Source organism: Marmota monax, unplaced genomic scaffold (genome assembly GCF_021218885.2).
Source record: "Marmota monax isolate L192 unplaced genomic scaffold, Marmota_monax_Labrador192_F-V1.1 WCK01_AAM20220418_F8-fsc00765, whole genome shotgun sequence".
In the NCBI taxonomy this organism is placed as follows: domain Eukaryota; kingdom Metazoa; phylum Chordata; class Mammalia; order Rodentia; family Sciuridae; genus Marmota; species Marmota monax.
The window spans coordinates 29,174-48,411 of record NW_026694828.1 but is presented as its reverse complement, the minus strand read 5'-3'; the positions used below and the strand labels follow the sequence as shown (position 1 = coordinate 48,411).

Here is a 19,238-nt window from a genome sequence, read left to right as displayed (position 1 = left end):
CAGGTTAAGTTAGGATATTTGAGGGGGTTCTATAATAAATAAGTTTACCTTTATTGCTTTTTATGATATTTGCTATAATAAATGTATTGACTGGCCCAGGGGTACATACCTGTAATGCTAGCGACTTGGGAGGCTGAGGCAGGAAACTGATGCTTGAGTTTGTTTGTTTGTTTGTTTTGGTACTAGGGATCAAGTCCAGGGATGCTTAATGACTGAACCTCATCCCCATCCCTCCCCCTTTTCCCAATGAACCTTTATTTATTTATATATGGTGCTGAGAATTGAACCCAGGGCCTCACGCATGCTAGGCAAGTGCTCTACCACTGAGCATCTTAGTAAGACCTATCTCAAAATAAAAAAATAAAAAGGGATGGAAATGTAGCTCAGTGCTTAAATGCCCCTGGATTTGATTCCCACTATCAGGAAAAACAATGTCCCCCCCCCCCCCCCCCCCCGCCAAGAATGTATTACTCTTAAAACCAGAAAACAATGTTTTGTGGTTCTTTAGGGTATTCTTGAATTCTATTCATTTTGGTTTAACAGATATTTATTGTGCACCTCTAGATTAGGGAGAAGATGGGTGTGACAGGGTACCCTTGTAATTACAGTAGTTTGGGAGACTAAAGGAGGAGGATCACAAGTTCAAAGCCAGCCTCAACAACTTTGCAAGGCCTTGTTGCAACATAAAAAATAAAAGGGTTAGGGATGTAGCTCAGTAGGTTCAATCCTCAGTACTAAAAAGAAAAAGATTTGGGATATATGATCTGACCTATCTGAAAATTCCTACCCTTTCAGGAGACTGAAAACTACTATAAAAATTGCTATGAATAAAATATGGCAGTTTAGAAAAAAGAATCAATAAAGACTTCAGAGAGGCAGGTTCCATTTTAAAGTTAAGCCTTGAAGATTAAGATTTCACTATTCTGAAAAAGAGAAAGGAGGTATTTTAATTTGTTTTGTGCTGTTATAGAAGATTACCTGAGATGAGGTAATTTATGAGAAACAGAGATTTATTTCTTATAGTTCTAAGGTTGGGAAGTCCAAGACTGCAGGGCCAGCATCTAGTGAGGACCTTCTTCCCATGGCAAAAGATGGAAGAACATTTTTTTTTTTTTTTTTTTAAGACAGCATCTTGCTAAATTGCAGAGGCTGGCCTCAAAGTTGCAATCCTCCCTCCTCTGCCTCCAATTGCTGGGATTATGGGTGTGCATCACTATGCCTGGTACCTTTTCTTTTACTACATTAGAAATTTGAGAGAAACAATGGAAAGCAGTGGAGACAAAAGTAAAGCCAATTCCTAGAATAACTAGCGTACTTCAGCACACACCCTTCACTCAGACTGGGGTCTGGGAGAATACTTTGCCTTGGATTCAACCTATCAAATAGATATAATTAGCAATGAGAGACTTTGAACCAGGTTTTGATAAATGGTGATTTGTGAGTTGGGTAGTGATTGATGGAAAATAAAAAAATTCTCTTAAGGTATAGATAACGTAATAGCTAAGGATAAATATGTTTAAATTCCTAGATTTAAATGTTTTATATTTTAATATGGTAAAGCACTTGCCTAGTATGTTTGAGGGGTCCTGAGTTTGATCCCCAATACTGCAAAGTAATCCATTTAAAATACCTTTTTTTTTTTGGTACTAGGGATTGAGTCCAGGGATGCTTAATGACTGAACCTCATCTCCAGCCCTCCCCTTTTTCCCAATGAACCTTTATTTATTTATATATGGTGCTGAGGATTGAACCCAGTGCCTCACCCATGCTAGGCAAGCGCTCTACCTCTGAGCCACAACCCCAGCCCACCCCCAACCCTTTTTATTTTTTATTTTGAGACAGGGTTTCCCTAAGTTGCTTAGGTCCTTGCTAAGTTACTGAGGTTGGCTTTTAACTTGTGATCCTCCTGTGTCAGCCAACCAAGTTGATGGGGATTACAGGTGAGTCCATTTGAATTGCTTTGATTCCAATAAGATAGTGGTGATGGGGAGTCAGCAGGAACAATGAGTTACATTATTTGTAATCAACAACAATAATAATAGTAATAGTTAACATTTCCTAAGAACTTTCTATGCCTGAGTCTGTGCTAAGTGATTGTGGGTATTAACTTTTTTATCCTTTAAGTCAGAGCTGCTCATAGATCAATCCCTCTGAGAAGTGCCAAACTTTAATCTGAAAATAGGGTACACTGCATAATGCTTAGAAATAATGTTGACAAATAAATAGAAACGAATTTTGAGAATAAGCTATAAATAAAAACTATTTTCATAGTCTCAGTGTATAAATACTATATATAACAATTTTATATAAGGTGAAACTTTCAAAATAAACCATATCATATTTCATACATTTTTATGTACACATAAATAAACATGTTTACAATAATAGAATTGTGCTCTATATACTCTTTTAAAATAAGCTTTACTTTTTAGCCAGGTATGCCTGTAATACAGTCTAGCTATTCAGGTGGTTGAGGCAGGAGGATCTCAAGTTCAAGGCTACCCTGGGCAATGTAGTGAAACCATATCTCAAAATAAAAAGGGCTGGGAATATAGCTCAGTGGTAGAACACCATTCCCTCCCTACCCCACCCAGGTTCAATCCTCAGTATTGTAAAACAACAAAAAAACCAAATAAACAAAAATCTGACTTTACTTTTCAGAACAGTTTTATATTTATAGAAATATTGCAGAGTAAGTATTCATATTGCCTCATTCAGTTCCTCTTATTAATATCTTACATTAAAATGCTACATTTGTTATAATTAGTGAGCCAGTATTGATACATTGTTAACTGAAGTCCATACTTAATTCAGATTTCCTTAGTTTTTGCATATTATTATTATTTTTTGTTCCAGGGTTTTTCAGATCCAGGATATGTTATGTCTCCTTAGACTACTTTTAGTTGTTTTTGATGACTTTGGCAGTTTTGAAGAGTATTTATCAGGTGTTTTGTAGAATGTCACTCAGTTGGAATTTGTTGTTAGGTTAAATCAAACCTATGAAACCATAGGGGAAAGCCAAAAAAAGAAAGAAAAAATAAAAAAAGTAAACTTCCATCTTCACATTGTATCACAGATCATACACAGATCCATACTTTATCACCTGGTTGAGGTAGTAGTGTCTGTCAGTTTCCACAGTCTAAAGGTATCGATTCCCCCCTCTTCATACTGCACTCTTTAAAAGGAAGTCATGAAGCATACCCCCATCCTTTTTTTGGTACTGGGGATTGAACCCTGGGTGCTTTACCACTGAGCTACATCCTCAGTCCTTTTAATTTTTTGAGACAAGGGTCTTGCTAAGTTGCTAAGATTCGTGCTAAATTGCTGAGGCTGGCCTTGAACTTGAGACCCTGTTGCCACAGCCTCCCATATTGCTGGGATTATAGGTATACACCACCAAGCCCAGCTGTCATACATTTTTGGGAATTCTTCCAAAGGAAAGATATGTCTGCCTTCCTTCACCCATTTATTTTATTATTATTAATTTTTTTAGTTGTAGATGGACACAATACCTTTATGTTTAAAAAACTTTTTTTAAAAAGTTTTTAGTTGTAGATGTACACATATCTTTATTTTATTTACTCATTTTTATGTGGTGCTGAGGATAGAACCAAATGCCTTACATGTGCTAGGCAAGTGCTCTACCATTGAGCTATAACCTCAGCTCCCCTCCCCCATTTATTTATTTATTTAGCCAATTACTTATTACAGTATTGACTCTTGGGTATTTATTTGGGTTATGAAATATATATATATTTGGGCTTTTTTGCACAATAATATGTTGTGAACAACTTTCAAAGTCAATAAATAGAGGTTAACATCAAAAATTTTAGAGTTTATATAGTTTATATTTGATTAAACCTCTACTGATTTTACATTTTTGCTTTTGACTTTGCCTTATTTCTGACAAGGCTGGGATAACAGCTTTACTCATTTGTGCACTTGTGAGACTACTTCTTAGTTTACTATTTATGTTAGTTAGCTTTCCCTAACTGCAGCAAATATCTGAGGTGAATTATAAAGAGGAAGGCCTACTTTGACTCATAGTTTTAGAGGTTTAAGTCCATGGTTGATTGAACTCATTGCTCATGGACCTGAAAGAAGAGACCAGGATCCCCCAATCTTCTTTGAGGTCATGATTTTTTTTTTTTTTTTTTTGGTCGTGCTGGGGATTGAACCCAGGGCCTTGTGCATGGGAGCCAAGCACTCTACCAACCGAGTTATGTCCCCACCTGAAGTCATGAATCTTATGACCTAAGAATCTCTAGTAGGAACCTCCTCTTAAAGATTTCACCACTTCCTAATAGTGCTGAAGGCTAGGGGACCAATCCTTTAATACATGGGCCTTTGGGGGCCATTCCAGATTCAACCTATGGCTCTATTTTAACTTTATTTCTAAATCCAATTGTACTTGAGCTATGTTCCCTGTTTCTAAGGCATACCCTGCTTTCCTTGGTTCATAGTGTTTTCTCTAGCAGAAATGCTCTTTGCTTATCTTTGTCTACTGAAGTCCTGTGTACCATTCAGGGTTCAGCTCAAAGACTACTTGCCGAAGCTCTTCTTTAGAGTTCTGAAGATAATTTAATAGTTTCATTATCATAGAATTTAATGGCTCACATCTTTGAGACTCCTGTTCTATCCCAGGACTCTGTTTTCTTCCTACTACTTTAGCTTCAAGAGGCAGATATGTGACTAATTGCAGTCATCTGTATACTCCTCCACAATGGTGGGCACATAAGCACATAAGTGGTTGGCATATTTTGACTTTGGTTGAAGTGAAGAATCTGAGTAAATGAGAAATTAAAAATCGTCCTCAATATTGCACACCTAGTTAGTTACTTTTTAGGCATGCACATTGACACTTCATGCTCAGGAAGACAGAGTTGAATAAAGATTTTAGTAATTGTTTAAAGTAAAAACAACTGTACATATTTGAAAATTAATGTTCTCTAGCTGTCTCAAAAATACTTTGTTGGTTGAAGTTTTTAGAATTTTAGTCTGTCTTCCAAAATGAGCATCTTCAATGTGCCAAGTATTCAAAGGAAACTGTACACGAATGCAGAAGGAATGAAGTAAATAAGGCCTCTTTTTCTTCTGATTTCCTAAGTAGGCAAGTGGCATAATGTATTTTATAATTAGCACGAAGAACTGAACGCCAAAAAATAAACAAAAAAACCCAAGAGATGTTAGTTTGGTTGTGACGCTGACACTGAGTTGGGGGTAAAGACCCAGTGCTACTGACCGGATGACCCAACCTGTACCTAGGAGTAGACGCACCCGTCTTGTTAACACTCCGAGGAGGGGTGACCTGCACCTTTGTGACCCCGGCGCCCTCCAGTTAGCAGGAGGCCCCAAGGCAGACGCGCACAGCCACAGCCACCGCCACCAGCTGGCTCCCGGGGCCCTGCGCCACGGGGCGTCCCGCCTCCGCCTTTCGAGGCCCAATCATCTGTGGGCTCTGGGGGCACGTCCCGCTGCCGGCCACGCCCCCTGCCGGCCGTGCTGGGGGCGCCTTTAAGAACCGGCCACTGGCCACGGGCTCAGTCGGGAGTGCAGCGTTGTGGACTGTGAGGCGCGAGTCCTGAGTCCAGAGGCGCTCGCGCGCCGCTGCCGTCTTCGCGGCGGTCTCTGCGCCGCTGGCCGTCCGCCTGCTTGCCAGTCAAGGGCTCTACCGTCCTCGCCTCGGCCTCCTGATCCGCCCGCGCGGCTTTCCCTGTTCCTTCGAGAGCCGGCCGGGAACCCGCGCCTTCGCGCTCTCCGCCCCGGGCCATGGTGCCCTCCCAGGAGGAACCCGCCGCTGTGCGGGGGACGAGCGAGGAGCAGCCGCCCGGCCCCGCACCTGTGGGGGAAGCTCCTCTGTCTGACCCGGGACCCTCGGAAGGCTCTGAGGCGGCCGCTGAGAAGGTGGAGGTGGAGCCCCGTGAGCCCCGGGAGCCCCCCGAGGGCGGCTGGGGCTGGCTAGTGATGCTGGCGGCTATGTGGTGCAATGGGTCGGTGTTCGGCATCCAGAATGCCTGTGGGGTGCTCTTCGTGTCCATGCTGAAGACTTTCGGGTCCAAGGACGGTGACAAGATGGTCTTTAAGACAGGTGAGGCGCAGCAACCAGCCCTGGGGGACGCGGGGTCCCCAAGCGCATTCCATGTGCTGGGTGTATGTCCGTGCCCCAGTGTCAATCATGGTGGTTCCCCATGTGCCGGAGGGGAAGAGCGCTGTGTCTGTCCTGTTACCTATGGAGCCTGCGGCTCGGTGTGCCAGTCTTTGTGTGGAATCAGATGCAGGGACTGTGTGGAAACAAGTTGCAGAACTTCTTGCAAATAAGCCCAGGTTTCCACTTCTCCCCTCCGCAGAGTGGGCGCTAAAAGTCCACATTACTTTCCCTCTTAGTGTTAGAAAACAAACAGAATCTTCCAACACCAACAACATCTCATTGTCATTTTTTACAGTCTCTTTCTTGTCCTGGACGATTGGGTTATTCAGCCTGCTCGGCTGCAGAGGGTGGGTGTATGTTGGGGCCGGGGTGGCTTGGTAGATGGAGAGATGAAAAATGTATCCCAAGGTCACGAAAAGCCTGTGGAAAGCCAGTTTCACATCGCTCTTTCCCGTGCTAAATTTAGAAAGCATAGGAGGCATCTGCATCTGGGACTAGGAAGAGAAAGGTGAGGGATTGCCCCTTCCTTCTGTGTTCTTGGACATCTTCTACAATATACTAAACAACGTGTGAAAGCCATAGACTCAGCTTTTTTCGTTATTACCTTACCTCTTGACTGATTAGGCCAAACAACAACAACAACAAAAAACCCCAAAACAACAACAACAAAAAACTAACAAACGTCTAAAATCTTCAGTGAAACATTTCCCCATTAATTATTTTTCTCAGCTTGCAAAGCAAGAGTTATCAACCCATTTAGGTGAGAAAACTGAAGCTCAGTGAAATAGAGTTTCTTGATGAGTAGCAGAATGCAGAGAACACATATCACCTAGTCTTAAGGGCTAAGTAATTTTCATTACTAAATCAGGATCCCTCTCTGCCATTTGGGGAACTTTATATGATTAGTAATCTTTAGTGTGCATACATAGAATATGCAGGACTATAGTAACAAATTCTAAGGCAAAGGTAATGTTGAAGATTTAAAAATCTTACATAAATAGTATTATAATATTTGTATCACTCCACAACCTGATTTTCTTTTGTTTTGTATAATGTTTAGGACTTATCCATATAATAACCTCAATTTCAGCTGTTAGCTCAAATTCTTTCCATTTTACCTTATGTGATTTTCATTATGGGTATATTGTACTTTATGCATTCTCCCTTACTTCAATGGACATTTATATTGCTTCCCAAACTTATTATAAACAAAGCTGCAATAAATATTCTTGTATATTGTCTTCTTGTGCATGTGAATAATACTTAACCTGAAATTTGTGTTTCTTAAATAACTATTGAAGCAGCTGTGTTGTGCAGGTCAAAGAGATACAGAAGTGTTTGAAATATAATGATATGTCCTTACAATTTATGAAAAGCAATCTTTGTAAATTTCAGTAGAATAGATGTGTGTATTTAATAGTTAACAAAATTTTGTATTTTCTATATGAGTATTTTGGAGTGAAAAATTCAAAAGGAGAAAGAATTGAGGGAGTTAGCATTTTCAGACTAGTTCCTGCAGCATTTAGTATATTCTTGCCTTGGATTATAGATTTTTGATAGAGTAAAAACAACTGCACTCTTGTTTATCATTATTTTTGCAACTCTGGTGAATAGATGCCATTGGTGTCTGAGTTTTCATCTTCCTTTTTTTTGAGAGGGAGGAAGAGAGAGACTGACTGTGACCCCAACTGATCACATGACTGACTGACAAATGGACAGACTGAGATGATAGCTTTTCTAGGGATTGAAATTTTACAGTGTGAAAGTTTCTACCTACTATGCATTCCCAAAGTACCAGTTGGTTACAATATCCCAGTACTGGGTAGCTCAAGGTTAGTGCATTAGCAGCTTTCTAATCTGTAATGGATACCTGAGATAATCAACTTATAAAGAAGAAAAGTTTATTTTGGCTCACAGTTTTGGAGATTTCAGTCTATGATTGGTTGGCCCATTGCTTTTCAGTTTTAGTGCTGTGGGGCAAAACCATTTATCTCATGACCAGAACTGAAAGAGAGTGTTGAAGTGGTCAGGGTCTCACAGTCTCCTTCAAGGTTGTGCCCCCATGATCTTAGACCTCCCACTAGGCTTCTCTTAAAGGTTTCCCTATCTCCCAGCAGTACCAAGTTGGAGACCAAGTCTTAATACAGGGTTTTTGGTAGACATTCTAGATCCAAACAAAAGCAGCGAGGGAAAGGAAGGAACCTGGTTTGCCTCTTGCACTCTCTTTGAAACTCTTGTAGGTTTTTTTTTTTTTTGTGTGTGTGTGTGTGTGTGGTGTTGAGGATTGAATCCAGGGTCTGGCACATGCTAGATGTGAACTATATCTACAGCCCATAAGATAGTATTAAGTCAATATTGTTAAGGTTCTCTACCCAGCCCCCACCAGTAGTTTCATAAAGTTCACCATCTATAGCAGCAGTGAATATTTGAGAATACCAGATATGAATTTATCTATCTATCTATCTATCTATCTATCTATCTATCTATAGATAGGGGGTCTTGCTCACCGGAGATAAGTTCTTGGCCTCTGAGCTACACCCCCAGCTGCTTTGAAATTTGGCTGTTTAGGCTTTTTCATTTTGATTTTCTAATGCTGAGTCTTCAGTAATCAAACATATGCAAACAAGCTTCAAGAACAACACAAATTATTTGGAATTTGTTTAAGGCTTTTTTTTGGTACTGAGGTGCTTTTTTGGTACAGGGGTGATTAACCACTGAGCCAGATCCCCAGCCCTTTTTTATATTTTATTTAGAGACAGAATCTCCCTGAGTTGCTTAGGGCCTTGCTAAGTTGTTGAGACTGGCTTTGAGCTTGTGATCCTCCTGCTTCAGCCTCCTGAGCCACTGGGATTACAGGCGTGTGCTACTATGCCCGGCCTGTTTGAAGTTTTGGTGTGTTTTCTGGTTACCTTATTCATGATTGATAATGCTGGCCTTAGAGGGCAGTTAGTTCTGTCTCCTAGTTTTCATTAGCTTTACAATGAATGATTATCTTGAGGATACAAAGGGAGGTGGTGATAGAATGGGTACCTAGGTCTCTAAGTGATGGTGCACATTTCTTTCTTTCTTTTAATATTTATTTTTTAGCTTTAGGTGGACACACTATCTTTATTTGATCTTTATGTGGTGCTGAGAATTGAACCCAGTGCTTCACGTATGCTAGGCGAGCGCGCTACCACTTGAGCCACATCCTCAGCCCCACATTTCTTGAGTACTACCTAATGGTAAGCATTTTATATGGGGTCCTATTTAAACATTACTGCAACTCCATCAGATAGGCCTTGTTAATTCTTTTCAGATGTGAAAACTTAGGCCCACAGAGTTTTCAAGTAAGTAGTGGAACCAGATTTTAACCTCAAGTTTATCTGACTCCAGGAACTGGATTTTTAACCTTTGATCATATTGCACTGGCTTGATTAAATTCTGCAAATTTGACTTTTTTTTTTTTTTAATGTTGACTAATGATTGCTTGAATACTGGAGAAGGCATTCAGGGGTTAGAAAGAAGTCTGAAAGAGAAGGTTAGGATCTCTGTAACTACTACTTTTTTTTTTTTTTTTTGCTGTGTTAGGAATTGATCCTAGAGATGTTTTACCACTGTGATGCATTCCTAATCCATTTTACTTTTTGAGAAAGGGTCTCCGTAAATTGCTCACGCTGGCCCTCCAACTTGTAGCTGGGATATAGGTGTGGTTACACTACCAGCAGTTCTCTGCTTTTAAAATTACCTTACATTCAGCAACAATTGCCAATTATTCATGTCTTGTTGAAATAGATTTTTGAAGTGTGGTGAGACTTCCACAGAAAAACATTGTACTTTTTATATGGCTTTCAAGCAAGAGTCTGGGGCTTTCTTTGGAGAACATGCTCCTTTAATTCAATCCAGGGCAATCCTTCATCGCAGAATGAAGAGGAGCTTCCCTTAGGCTTGCTTCTCTGCAGGGCTTTCTTAATTCTTCCTACATAATGGATGATACAGCCAAACTTTCTTAGGAAAGGGCCAGAAGAAATTCATGTGCACTAAGGTTTAAGTGACTTTACGTATCTTCCTGTTTATCCTCCTTATTTTACAAATGCTTAACCATAGTGTAACCCTGTTTTGGGCTCTGTGTTGGGGGCATTGGAGATAGTGACTGAGAGAGATATGTCCTTCCCAAGGAGTTTATAGAATCTGTTGAGATACAAATGAGGTTAGCAAGGATAGTGGAATGTGATGGACATCATTATCCAAAGTACATGTATGAAGACATGAATTGGTGTCAATATACTTTGTATACAACCAGAGATATGAAAAACTGTGCTGTATATGTGTAATAAGAATTATAATGCATTCCGCTGTCATTTATTTTTTAAAAAATAAATTAAAAATTAAAAAAAGAAAGAGATTCAAGTGAGTAACAGACAGGAAGTGATAGAATACTTGAAAGGCATTTGCAATATAAGGACTCCCTCTTACTCTAAAAGGCAGAAATTCTGTGGGTATTTCAGTAGGTAGTGTATGCTGGGAAAGGCATTTGATGGCCTCTTTCTCTATGGTTATAAATCTTACTGTGAAATTCAGGGAAAGTCAGCTGAACTCCAAGTTGGGCAGTAGAACAAAAGAAAAATACTCATGGCAACACAGTCTCCTTACGGGGCATAGCTGTGGGAACATGGAACTCTTGAGATGTGCCTCGCACAAATTACTGTGTTGGTAGTAGTTGTAGATCAGAGGGAGTAAGGTGAGCTTGAGTTGTTTCTTCAGTTTTTTCTTGTTCACATGTGAATGCTTCTTGTCAGGGTGAAGGGGGTATCTATATTTTTTGAAAAACTAAAACAAATTCTACAATTAACTGGAACATTGTTTTCACATAGAAATTAGAACTTTGTTTAATTCTGTTATTGGAAAATCCGTGGACTGATGAAGTATATAGTTCCTGTTTATCTTCCTGATACAGTGTCATGGGACACATTCTGGGATCTTGCTAGGGCATTAATCTCATTTACTTACATACTACTTTGTTCCTAGAGAAAACAATTGTTGTAGTTATGTATTTGAGTTTTTTAAAAATATCAGTGGTGAATGTCCCTAATTCCAGTGACTCAGGAGCTGAGACAGGAGGATCACAGGTTCCAGTAGGTTTTGTGATATTACTGTACAGGGTTGAATTAATGATAGTGGCTAAAGAACCTCCCTTTCAGGACTTTGATAGTGAACTTTTAAAAACTATTTAACTTTTTTTTTGGGGGGGGGCGGTGGTACTGGTAACACAGGGCTACTTTATCAATGATCTACATCCCTAACACTTTTTTTTTTTAAATTTTTAAGTTTTGAGGTAGTGTTTCTAAGTTGCTTATGGCCTTACTAAGTTGCTGAAGCTGGCCTTAAATTTGTAATCCTCCTGCCTCAACCTTCCAGGTTGTTGGGATTACAGCTGTGCCCCACCTTACCGAGCATGAAGTAGTATTTTTGATACCATTCAGGAATGAAAGCATTTTGTAACACCTATCAATATCTCCCTCCCTCTCTCTTTCTCTCTTTTGTGCTGAGTATTGAACCCAGGGGTGCTATATCACTGAGCTATCCCCAGACCTTTTTATTTTTTATTTTGAGACAGCATTTTACTAAGTTGCTCAGGTTGGCCTTGAATTTGTGATAATTTTGCTTCAGTCTTCTGAGTGGCTGAGATTACAGATACAACAGGCATGTGCATCACTTTGCCCAGCCAGCTTAGTTAGGATGACATTTATAGATAAAGAAGTTGTAACTTTCACAGTTTAGGGTTGGGTTACAAAAATTAAATTGAATTTAAGAACATCTTTTTAACTGGGGGGAAATTTGTAGTTATATAATGAATTGTCCTGAAAGTAGAACCCTTCTTTTTTTTTTCTTTCCTTTGGAACAATTACCTTGTGCTATTCCTCTGACTGGTTCCTTTCATTTGGTAGGTGACTTTATACATACGATCTTCAACAGGACTTCCATAGATTTGCAAAATTGATGGTCTGTTTTATTGTCTAACATAGCCCCTTATTCAAGCCTCATTTCTTGAAAGAAATGAACACAATTTGTATTTAAACACGTACTCATTTTTCCACTTGTATTTCCTATGTGTTCATTAAATTACATATTTTATTAGCATAGAGAATACTATTTTTTCTTTCATGCATTATATACTTGGTGTCTTACACAGTGACTTGACATAGTACACGCTCAATAAATATTTACTAAATAATACATAAGCTAAATGCAGTTGAAAATTGTTTTGAGATACAGTGTGTGCCAGCATTCCTTTGGGCAGAAGAATATAAAGAACAAACGCAGTTGTGGAGTTCAGGACATGCTTTATGAGCTCCCAGGGTTTACATTTATTAGAACCTCTATGAAGTTCAATCCAAGTACAATATGAAGTCCATAAAGAAACAGTAAAAAAGAAACACAACTGAGCACTGTTCATATTCTCTGATCCTCCACTGATTCCCAGAGTGATCCTCTATATGGTTCTCAGGGCAGAAAAAAAGACATTCATAAGAAATAAGGGCTTTCTAGGCCCTATGTTGGTGAAATGTTCTCCCTTTGATGTAGCTGATGGAAGATTAATAGATCATAGCAGTTTAGGAAATAGAAGTAGAGGCAGGTTAAGATGGCTCTTGTGGAGAAATACTTCTTTTCCATTTGTTGTGCATTGAGAAAAATGCCAAGGAAATGCTAATTCTTATCATGCTTACTAATCATTTAGCTTCTTTTACAAATAATTAAATACTTTGCCAGAATCAGAGTATACAATGTCAATTTAGCTTTTTTTTTTTTTAAAAAACTCAGGTTCAGCATTTTGTAAATTTAAAATCTCAATCCAGGAATTCTGTTTCCAGTAGAGATGGAAACATAGGAACTAGACCCTTATTAAAAAACAAACAAACAAACAAAAACACTAAAAGTATATGTGAGCAGTTTTCAAGATTTTGGACATCAGGCAGCAAAACACCATGGTTCCTGGGAGATGGGAGGCACATAGGGTGATCCTGAACATTGTCCCAACTTCCTCCAGGAATTCCCAGGAAGCCACACAGGGAGGCAAAACCCAGACAGAACCAATGGAGGAGAGAGCTGAGGGGCCACAGGGCTAACGCAGCTGGAGTTGTCAGGGCAGGGCCAGAGAGGAGACTGCTGCTCACAGAGAGCTGTGTGGGTCTCCCTTGAGTCTTCAGGTGCCTACTGATAAGCACATGCATGCAAATTGTCTGAGGGCAGATGAAGAACCCCTGGAAAGAATTCGAGCCAGCAGTACTTGAATGAGGGTTGAGAATATTTCCTAGTCCATCCGTGTGGAAGGCCTCGTCATTCATGGGGCATTACGAGAAGTATATGAGTCTTTCACCTCAGTGGAGGGGAAAATTAACCTTAGTACAATATGAAGTGCCCTGGTCCTGCCTAACAAAGCTTAAAAGCAAAGCCCAGGAGGATCATACTATTTCAAGTAACTTGTGAGTATCCCAGAAAAGAGGTTAAGGATGTTTATAGAAATATAAAACTATTCAGCTCTTAACAAGGTGAAGTTCTTTCATTTTTATTTTAATTTTTTAGTTATAGGTGGACACAATATCTTTATTTTTATGTGATGCTGAGGATCAAACCCTGTGCCTCATGCATTCTAGTTGAGCACTCTACCTCTGAGCCACAACCCAGCCCTAACAAGGTGAATTCTTTAACGTTGGCCTAAACTAACAGAACATTACCAGCTATTCTAAAGGAGTGGCAAAATTGGATCAATAATGAAGAAAAAATCAAATCAATCAAAGCCAATGCAAAATAATACACATGATAGAATTAGCAGACAAGGATGTTAAAATAGTTTTGTAATTATAATCCATGTGCCCAAGAAGTGAGGAGAAAGATGGAGAATATTAGGGAGAAACATGGAAAAAATATGTCCCTGTATCAATTGCTTGAGATGAAAACTACAAGGACTGAAGTATCGAATACACTGGATAAGGTTAACAACATTTTAGATACTGCAGAAAAGAAAGTTAGTGAACTTATAGATTTAGCAATGGAAACTATTTAAAGTGAAATTCAGAGAGAAAAAGAATGAACAAAATGAAGACAGCATCCTACAGCAGCCTGATATATATACTAGAATCCCCAAAGGAAAAGAGGATAAGAAAAAAATAAAGAAATATGAAAAATAAAACAGAAAATAATTAATAGTGAAGTGCTGGAAAAGTTTTTCATGTTAACGGTAATGAAAATAAATCTGAGATGGCTGTTTTAATATCAAAAAAGTGGATTTTAGAATAATAACATTGCCATCAATAAAGAGAGCCATTTCATGAAATATAGGGACCACTTCACTAAGAAAGCATGTGATCCTAAATATTTATGCATTTACTCAAAGTACCTAAAAATATATGAATAAACACTAAAAGAAAATGGAGAGAACTACAAATTCACAATTACAGCTTAATATTTCAATACTTAGTGTTGATAGGTCAAGTAGACAGAAAATCAGTAATAATGTAGAAGGCTTAAATACTCTCATTCATCTAATTGACATGTATAAAAACTGCTCTGCACATGACCAAATTATATATTTTTATAAGTTAATGTGGATATGTTCAGGATATTCTAGAACATAAAATAAATCTCAATGATTTTAAAAGGTTTGAGTCATGCAAGGTAAGTTTTTTGAATACAGTAGAATTGAAGTAGAAAATAATAATCAAAAGAAGTATTTCTGGAACCTTAGTGATCTTCTAAATAGCCTACAAGAAAAAGAAGAATTCATGAGTAGAAGTGAAAAATATTTCAAAGTGAATGAAAACAATCAAAACACTTAAAAACTTACGTGAGGTAGCTAAAGCAGTAGTTGGAGGGAAAATTGTAGCATTAAAGTTCCAAAGTGAAAAAGATCCTTAAATTAATGACTTTGGTTATCACGTTAAGATACTAGAAATAGATAAATAAATGAATTCCAGAGTAAGCAAAAAAAAAAAAAAAAAAAACAGACGTGTGGGGAGGAGAATAAAATAATACACATCAAAGAAAATAACGGCAGTAAAACAAAAGTAATAAAGGAGTTCAATGAAAGCAAAGATTAAGTTTTAAGAAGATAAATAAAATCGTAGGAACATAATTTCCCTTTCCAAAGGTGCATACCAAACTACGTACTTTTGTGAGGTTTTGAATACCAGGTTAGAGAACCTCCTGAATTTTCTACCCAATGCCCCATAAAATCTGATATTTCCCAGTCTGGCCCGTAGGAACAGGTGTTATTCTTGTGCACTGCGTGAGTGTCAGGTATTGTTCCCTCTGACTGATTTGAGTGTTTTTTCCCTCAGCCTCCAACCATTTCCTTACACATGTTTTGTTCAGTACTATGCTGAATTCTCAAGAGAGAACCAGCAGATTCCAGGGTTCCTTTTGTATGCAGACCTTTCCTCTATGGTATTCTGGTCAGTGAACTCCAGTCAACTTCTTTTCTTGGATTCTTAATCTCTTAAATCACATTTTCTGTCTTGATTCCCTCTCCTGTGCGATAGCCTGAGAACTCCCAAGGCTCCAACCTGGGGCAATTGTAGGCTCACTATGTGTCTTGCCTCACTCAGGAATCTTAGTTCTTTTCTAGCAAAAGCCCAGTGTCTTGAAGACTTTTGCTTTGTATATTTATTCACATTTTTTTTCCTGGTTGATTCAGATAGAGGATTCTTTGTTACTCATCTTCTCTTTTGTTTTTGATGCATTTGGATCATGCCAGTCCTATTGTTTTGTGTTTTCTCTTTGTGTACCTTTCCTGTGCTCCCGTTAAGTTTTCTGCCCTGTTTTACCATGTGAGTTTGGGATTGTGCCTGTCTTCTATACTGAATTGGACTTTAGCTACCCAATGTGGTTAATTCAGTATGATTAATATTGCTCTCTCTACACATATATGGATCCTCTGATTATGGAGGCTGGAAAATCTGTAGAGTGGCCCAGTAGGAAGTAGACCAGGGAAGAGCTAATGTCATAGTCCTTGAATGTGTCCTCTCTTACGAGAAGGTTCTATTCAGTCCTTCAGCTGAGAATGAGGCCTGCCATTCTCCGAGACTCACAGCTCACCTATTCAAACATTACTCGCATCTAAAACCTTCATAGAGACATCCAGAATAATGTCCGACCACATGCCTGGATTCTGTGACCCAGGCCAGTTGTCACAAAACTTCACAACTGTAAAACGTGACACACTTGCTGAAAGGGGAGCAGCAGTAGTGTACTAGCCAAAGCCAGTTGTGCTAGGGTGAGTGAGATAGGTTGCCACGAGACCAAAGAAGACGCTCAGAGATGAGACGCGAGACATAGGATTTATTAAGAAATGCTGACAGGGAACATCCAGAGGTGACAGACAGACAGACTGCCCAAACCCCACTTCCAGTGGACTGCACAGGTACACCTCTGTTTCACAGGGTGCCTTCAGGTGCTTTGCCACAGTAGTGCCTCTATTCTCCCATCACACTTTGTCTGCTGGTGGCAGGCTGGAAGAACACTTCCCTCTCTCTGGTGCTCTGATCCATACCAGTTTCTGTGGTGGGGAGGGTGCTGCTGCTGGTGGAGATTTATAGGGTGGGTTCAGCTCAGCTTGCTTTTATCTCATTGTATAACCGGTCTCCCAAGGAACTTGGCATGCAAGAAAAGAGCTTTTGACAAATAAGACTAACTTGCATTAATTCCCAACACACATGAGAACAGTCAGTGTCCTTCAACATAATGTTTATATGGACATTCCAGTCTAGAGTCACTCTCATGTCCCCTTTAATCAGGTAGGTTCTGGGGAACATAGGGCAGTAGCTTAGGGATATGATGCTTATTTTTCCTCCTTTCCTTCCAAGGATAACCCAAGCAGTTAGGTATTTCACAGAGAACAGACACTAGTTGCTCTGTGGAAGGACAGTTCTTCCTGCTACTGAGATTATAGATAGATTTTCTTGTTGGCTTTCAAAAAATGAATAAACATGTCACCTGGCTGTCAATGGCAATATCAGTCTGGTGGGGGACAGCTACTTGAGCACATCCCCCCTGGTGGCATGCAGCAGGAGGAGGCCTGCAGACTCTTCAGGCAGATCGTGTGTGCCCTGGGCCACTGCCACGACAAGGGCATCGTGCACAGGGACCTGAAGCCAGCGAACATCATGCTGGATGCCAGAGGACACGCGAAACTTATCGACTTCGGCTTCAGCACCAGGTTCACGGCCGGGCAGAAGCTGAATGACTTATGGGGTACTCTGGCTTACATCGCCCCAGAAATTGTCCTGAAGCAAGAGTATGAGGGCCCCCCAGCAGACATCTGGAGCCTGGGCGTCATTCTCTACTGTATGTTGACGGGGAGCCACCCATTCAGGGGGGACACCCCTCAGGAGATGCTGATGAGGATCCTTCTGGCCAGGTTCCAGGTGCCCAGCTCTGTTCCCGTCAAAGCACGAAGGCTCATCCGCCAGATCCTGGTCCTGAACCCCAAGAAGCGACCCACAGTGAAGCAGATCCTGCAGCACCCATGGCTGCGGCAGGGTGAGCCGAGTGCACCCCATCCTTCCAGCCAGGCCCTGCCCACACGCCCAGACCCCGCCATCCTGACCATGCTGTTCGACCTGGGTTTTGATCCCTACCAAACCTGGGTGTCTCTGGCCAAGAGGAAGTTCGATGTGGTGATGGCGACGTACCTCATCCTGAAGCACCAGCAAGGCCAGGGGGTAGGGAGCACCTTCCAGGGGCAGCCTGTGCCTCAGTGGCTTAGGCCTTGCCAGCGCCCCGAGAATCTCTCCAATGTCCCTGTCCTCCCAGAGAGGAGCGCCAGCCAGCCTGCCCTGCGCACCTTCCCCTTGCCCTCTGAGTATCCGCTGCCCGAGGACGCCCAACAGCCAGGGCACAGGGACATCAGGGGTGGCAGCCTGCCTGCCATTCCTCTGCGCTGCCCGCCTGCAGGGGCCCCCACTCTCCGCAGCTGCTCCCAGTCTGACTCTGGCTTCCCCAGGCCCAAGCCCTCCAGGGTCCTCGTCTGGTGGTCCAGGGCACACAGCAGCTCCTCCTCCCTGGACACAGCCCCGAGGCAAGGCCCTGGCCACACCAATGGCTGGAAACAGGTGAGGAGCAGGATCGCTGCCTGTGTCCGAGCCCTGTGCTGCTGCTGCGTGCCACGTGTCAGCAATAAAGTGGCTCCAATGTCACAGAGAAGCGACGTGCCACATCCATAGACGGCCTGCCTCCAAGGAAGTGGAGAGCCAGACAGACAGTGCAAGCAGACGGCCGTCTCTCCTCTGCCCCCACCTGCAGAAGACCTCAGAGGCTGTTCTGCCTGGGACACTTCGCCCTGCCCCTCTCTCCTTTCCCACAATTCTTCTCAGATGTTTCTTAATAAATCGGTTCAGATTGGCTCTCCTTGTCCCTGTGTAGAGGGAGTCTCTCCCCTTGAGCCAGTGTAGACATGACTTTTACTTGGTGACCTTGGCCAGGAGGAGTCGCTACCTGAGCATTGTCCACAGGGTGGGTGGCAACTGTTGGAGAAATCACCTCTGAGAAGGCCTGGGCGACCCCAGTGTTCTATGGCATCGTCTTCATGATAGTGTGTGCAGGGAAGGGAGATGGGAGAGCGGGCAGGGAGGGCCTGCCTGAGGGGTCCTGGGCAGGGGTGAAGGGACTCAGCACAGGGACAAAGGAGGAGGGTGTGCAGAGCTGTGGAAACATTGCCAGTGCCGGGAAGGAGAGACGCAACGGAAGGTGCACCCAGGCACGTGTGTGCCCACCTGGCATGGCGGGGTCCTCTGTCACTGCCCCATTGGGAAGCATTCTTGATGACTCCAGTGGTCCACGGCATGCCTGGTCACTTCCTTGGTGACTAGAGGGCCTCTGGTAGATAAGCATCAGGACAGGTAGCAAGTCCTAAAGTCGCTGTGTGCACGTGCAGACACCTCTGCGGGCCTCAGGAGGCCTGCCACCCAGGTGCTCAGCTGGCTCCTCAGTGGCCCTTTTGATCCTGGGTATTGGACGCCCCCACCCCTGCCCATTGCTCTCACATCGCTGTCCCTACCTCTCCTTCCTCTGCTTGGCTGGGCCATCTGGCATCGAGGGTCTGGGCCAGGCTCCT

General features: G+C 41.6%; 1 protein-coding gene across 1 annotated transcript; it reads left to right on the top strand.

Annotated features, from left to right (window-relative positions):
• Nucleotides 1-17,112: 17,112 nt before the first annotated feature.
• Nucleotides 17,113-18,348, top strand: LOC124080247 (putative sperm motility kinase W). Its single transcript, XM_046426102.1, has one exon. It carries the CDS (start codon nucleotides 17,113-17,115, stop codon nucleotides 18,346-18,348), a length of 1,236 nt encoding a protein of 411 aa, XP_046282058.1.
• Nucleotides 18,349-19,238: the final 890 nt, after the last annotated feature.

Excerpts from the sequence above, each read along its gene's own strand:
- LOC124080247 (XM_046426102.1), top strand. The coding sequence starts at position 17,113 with ATGTCACCTGGCTGTCAATGGCAATATCAGTCTGGTGGGGGACAGCTA.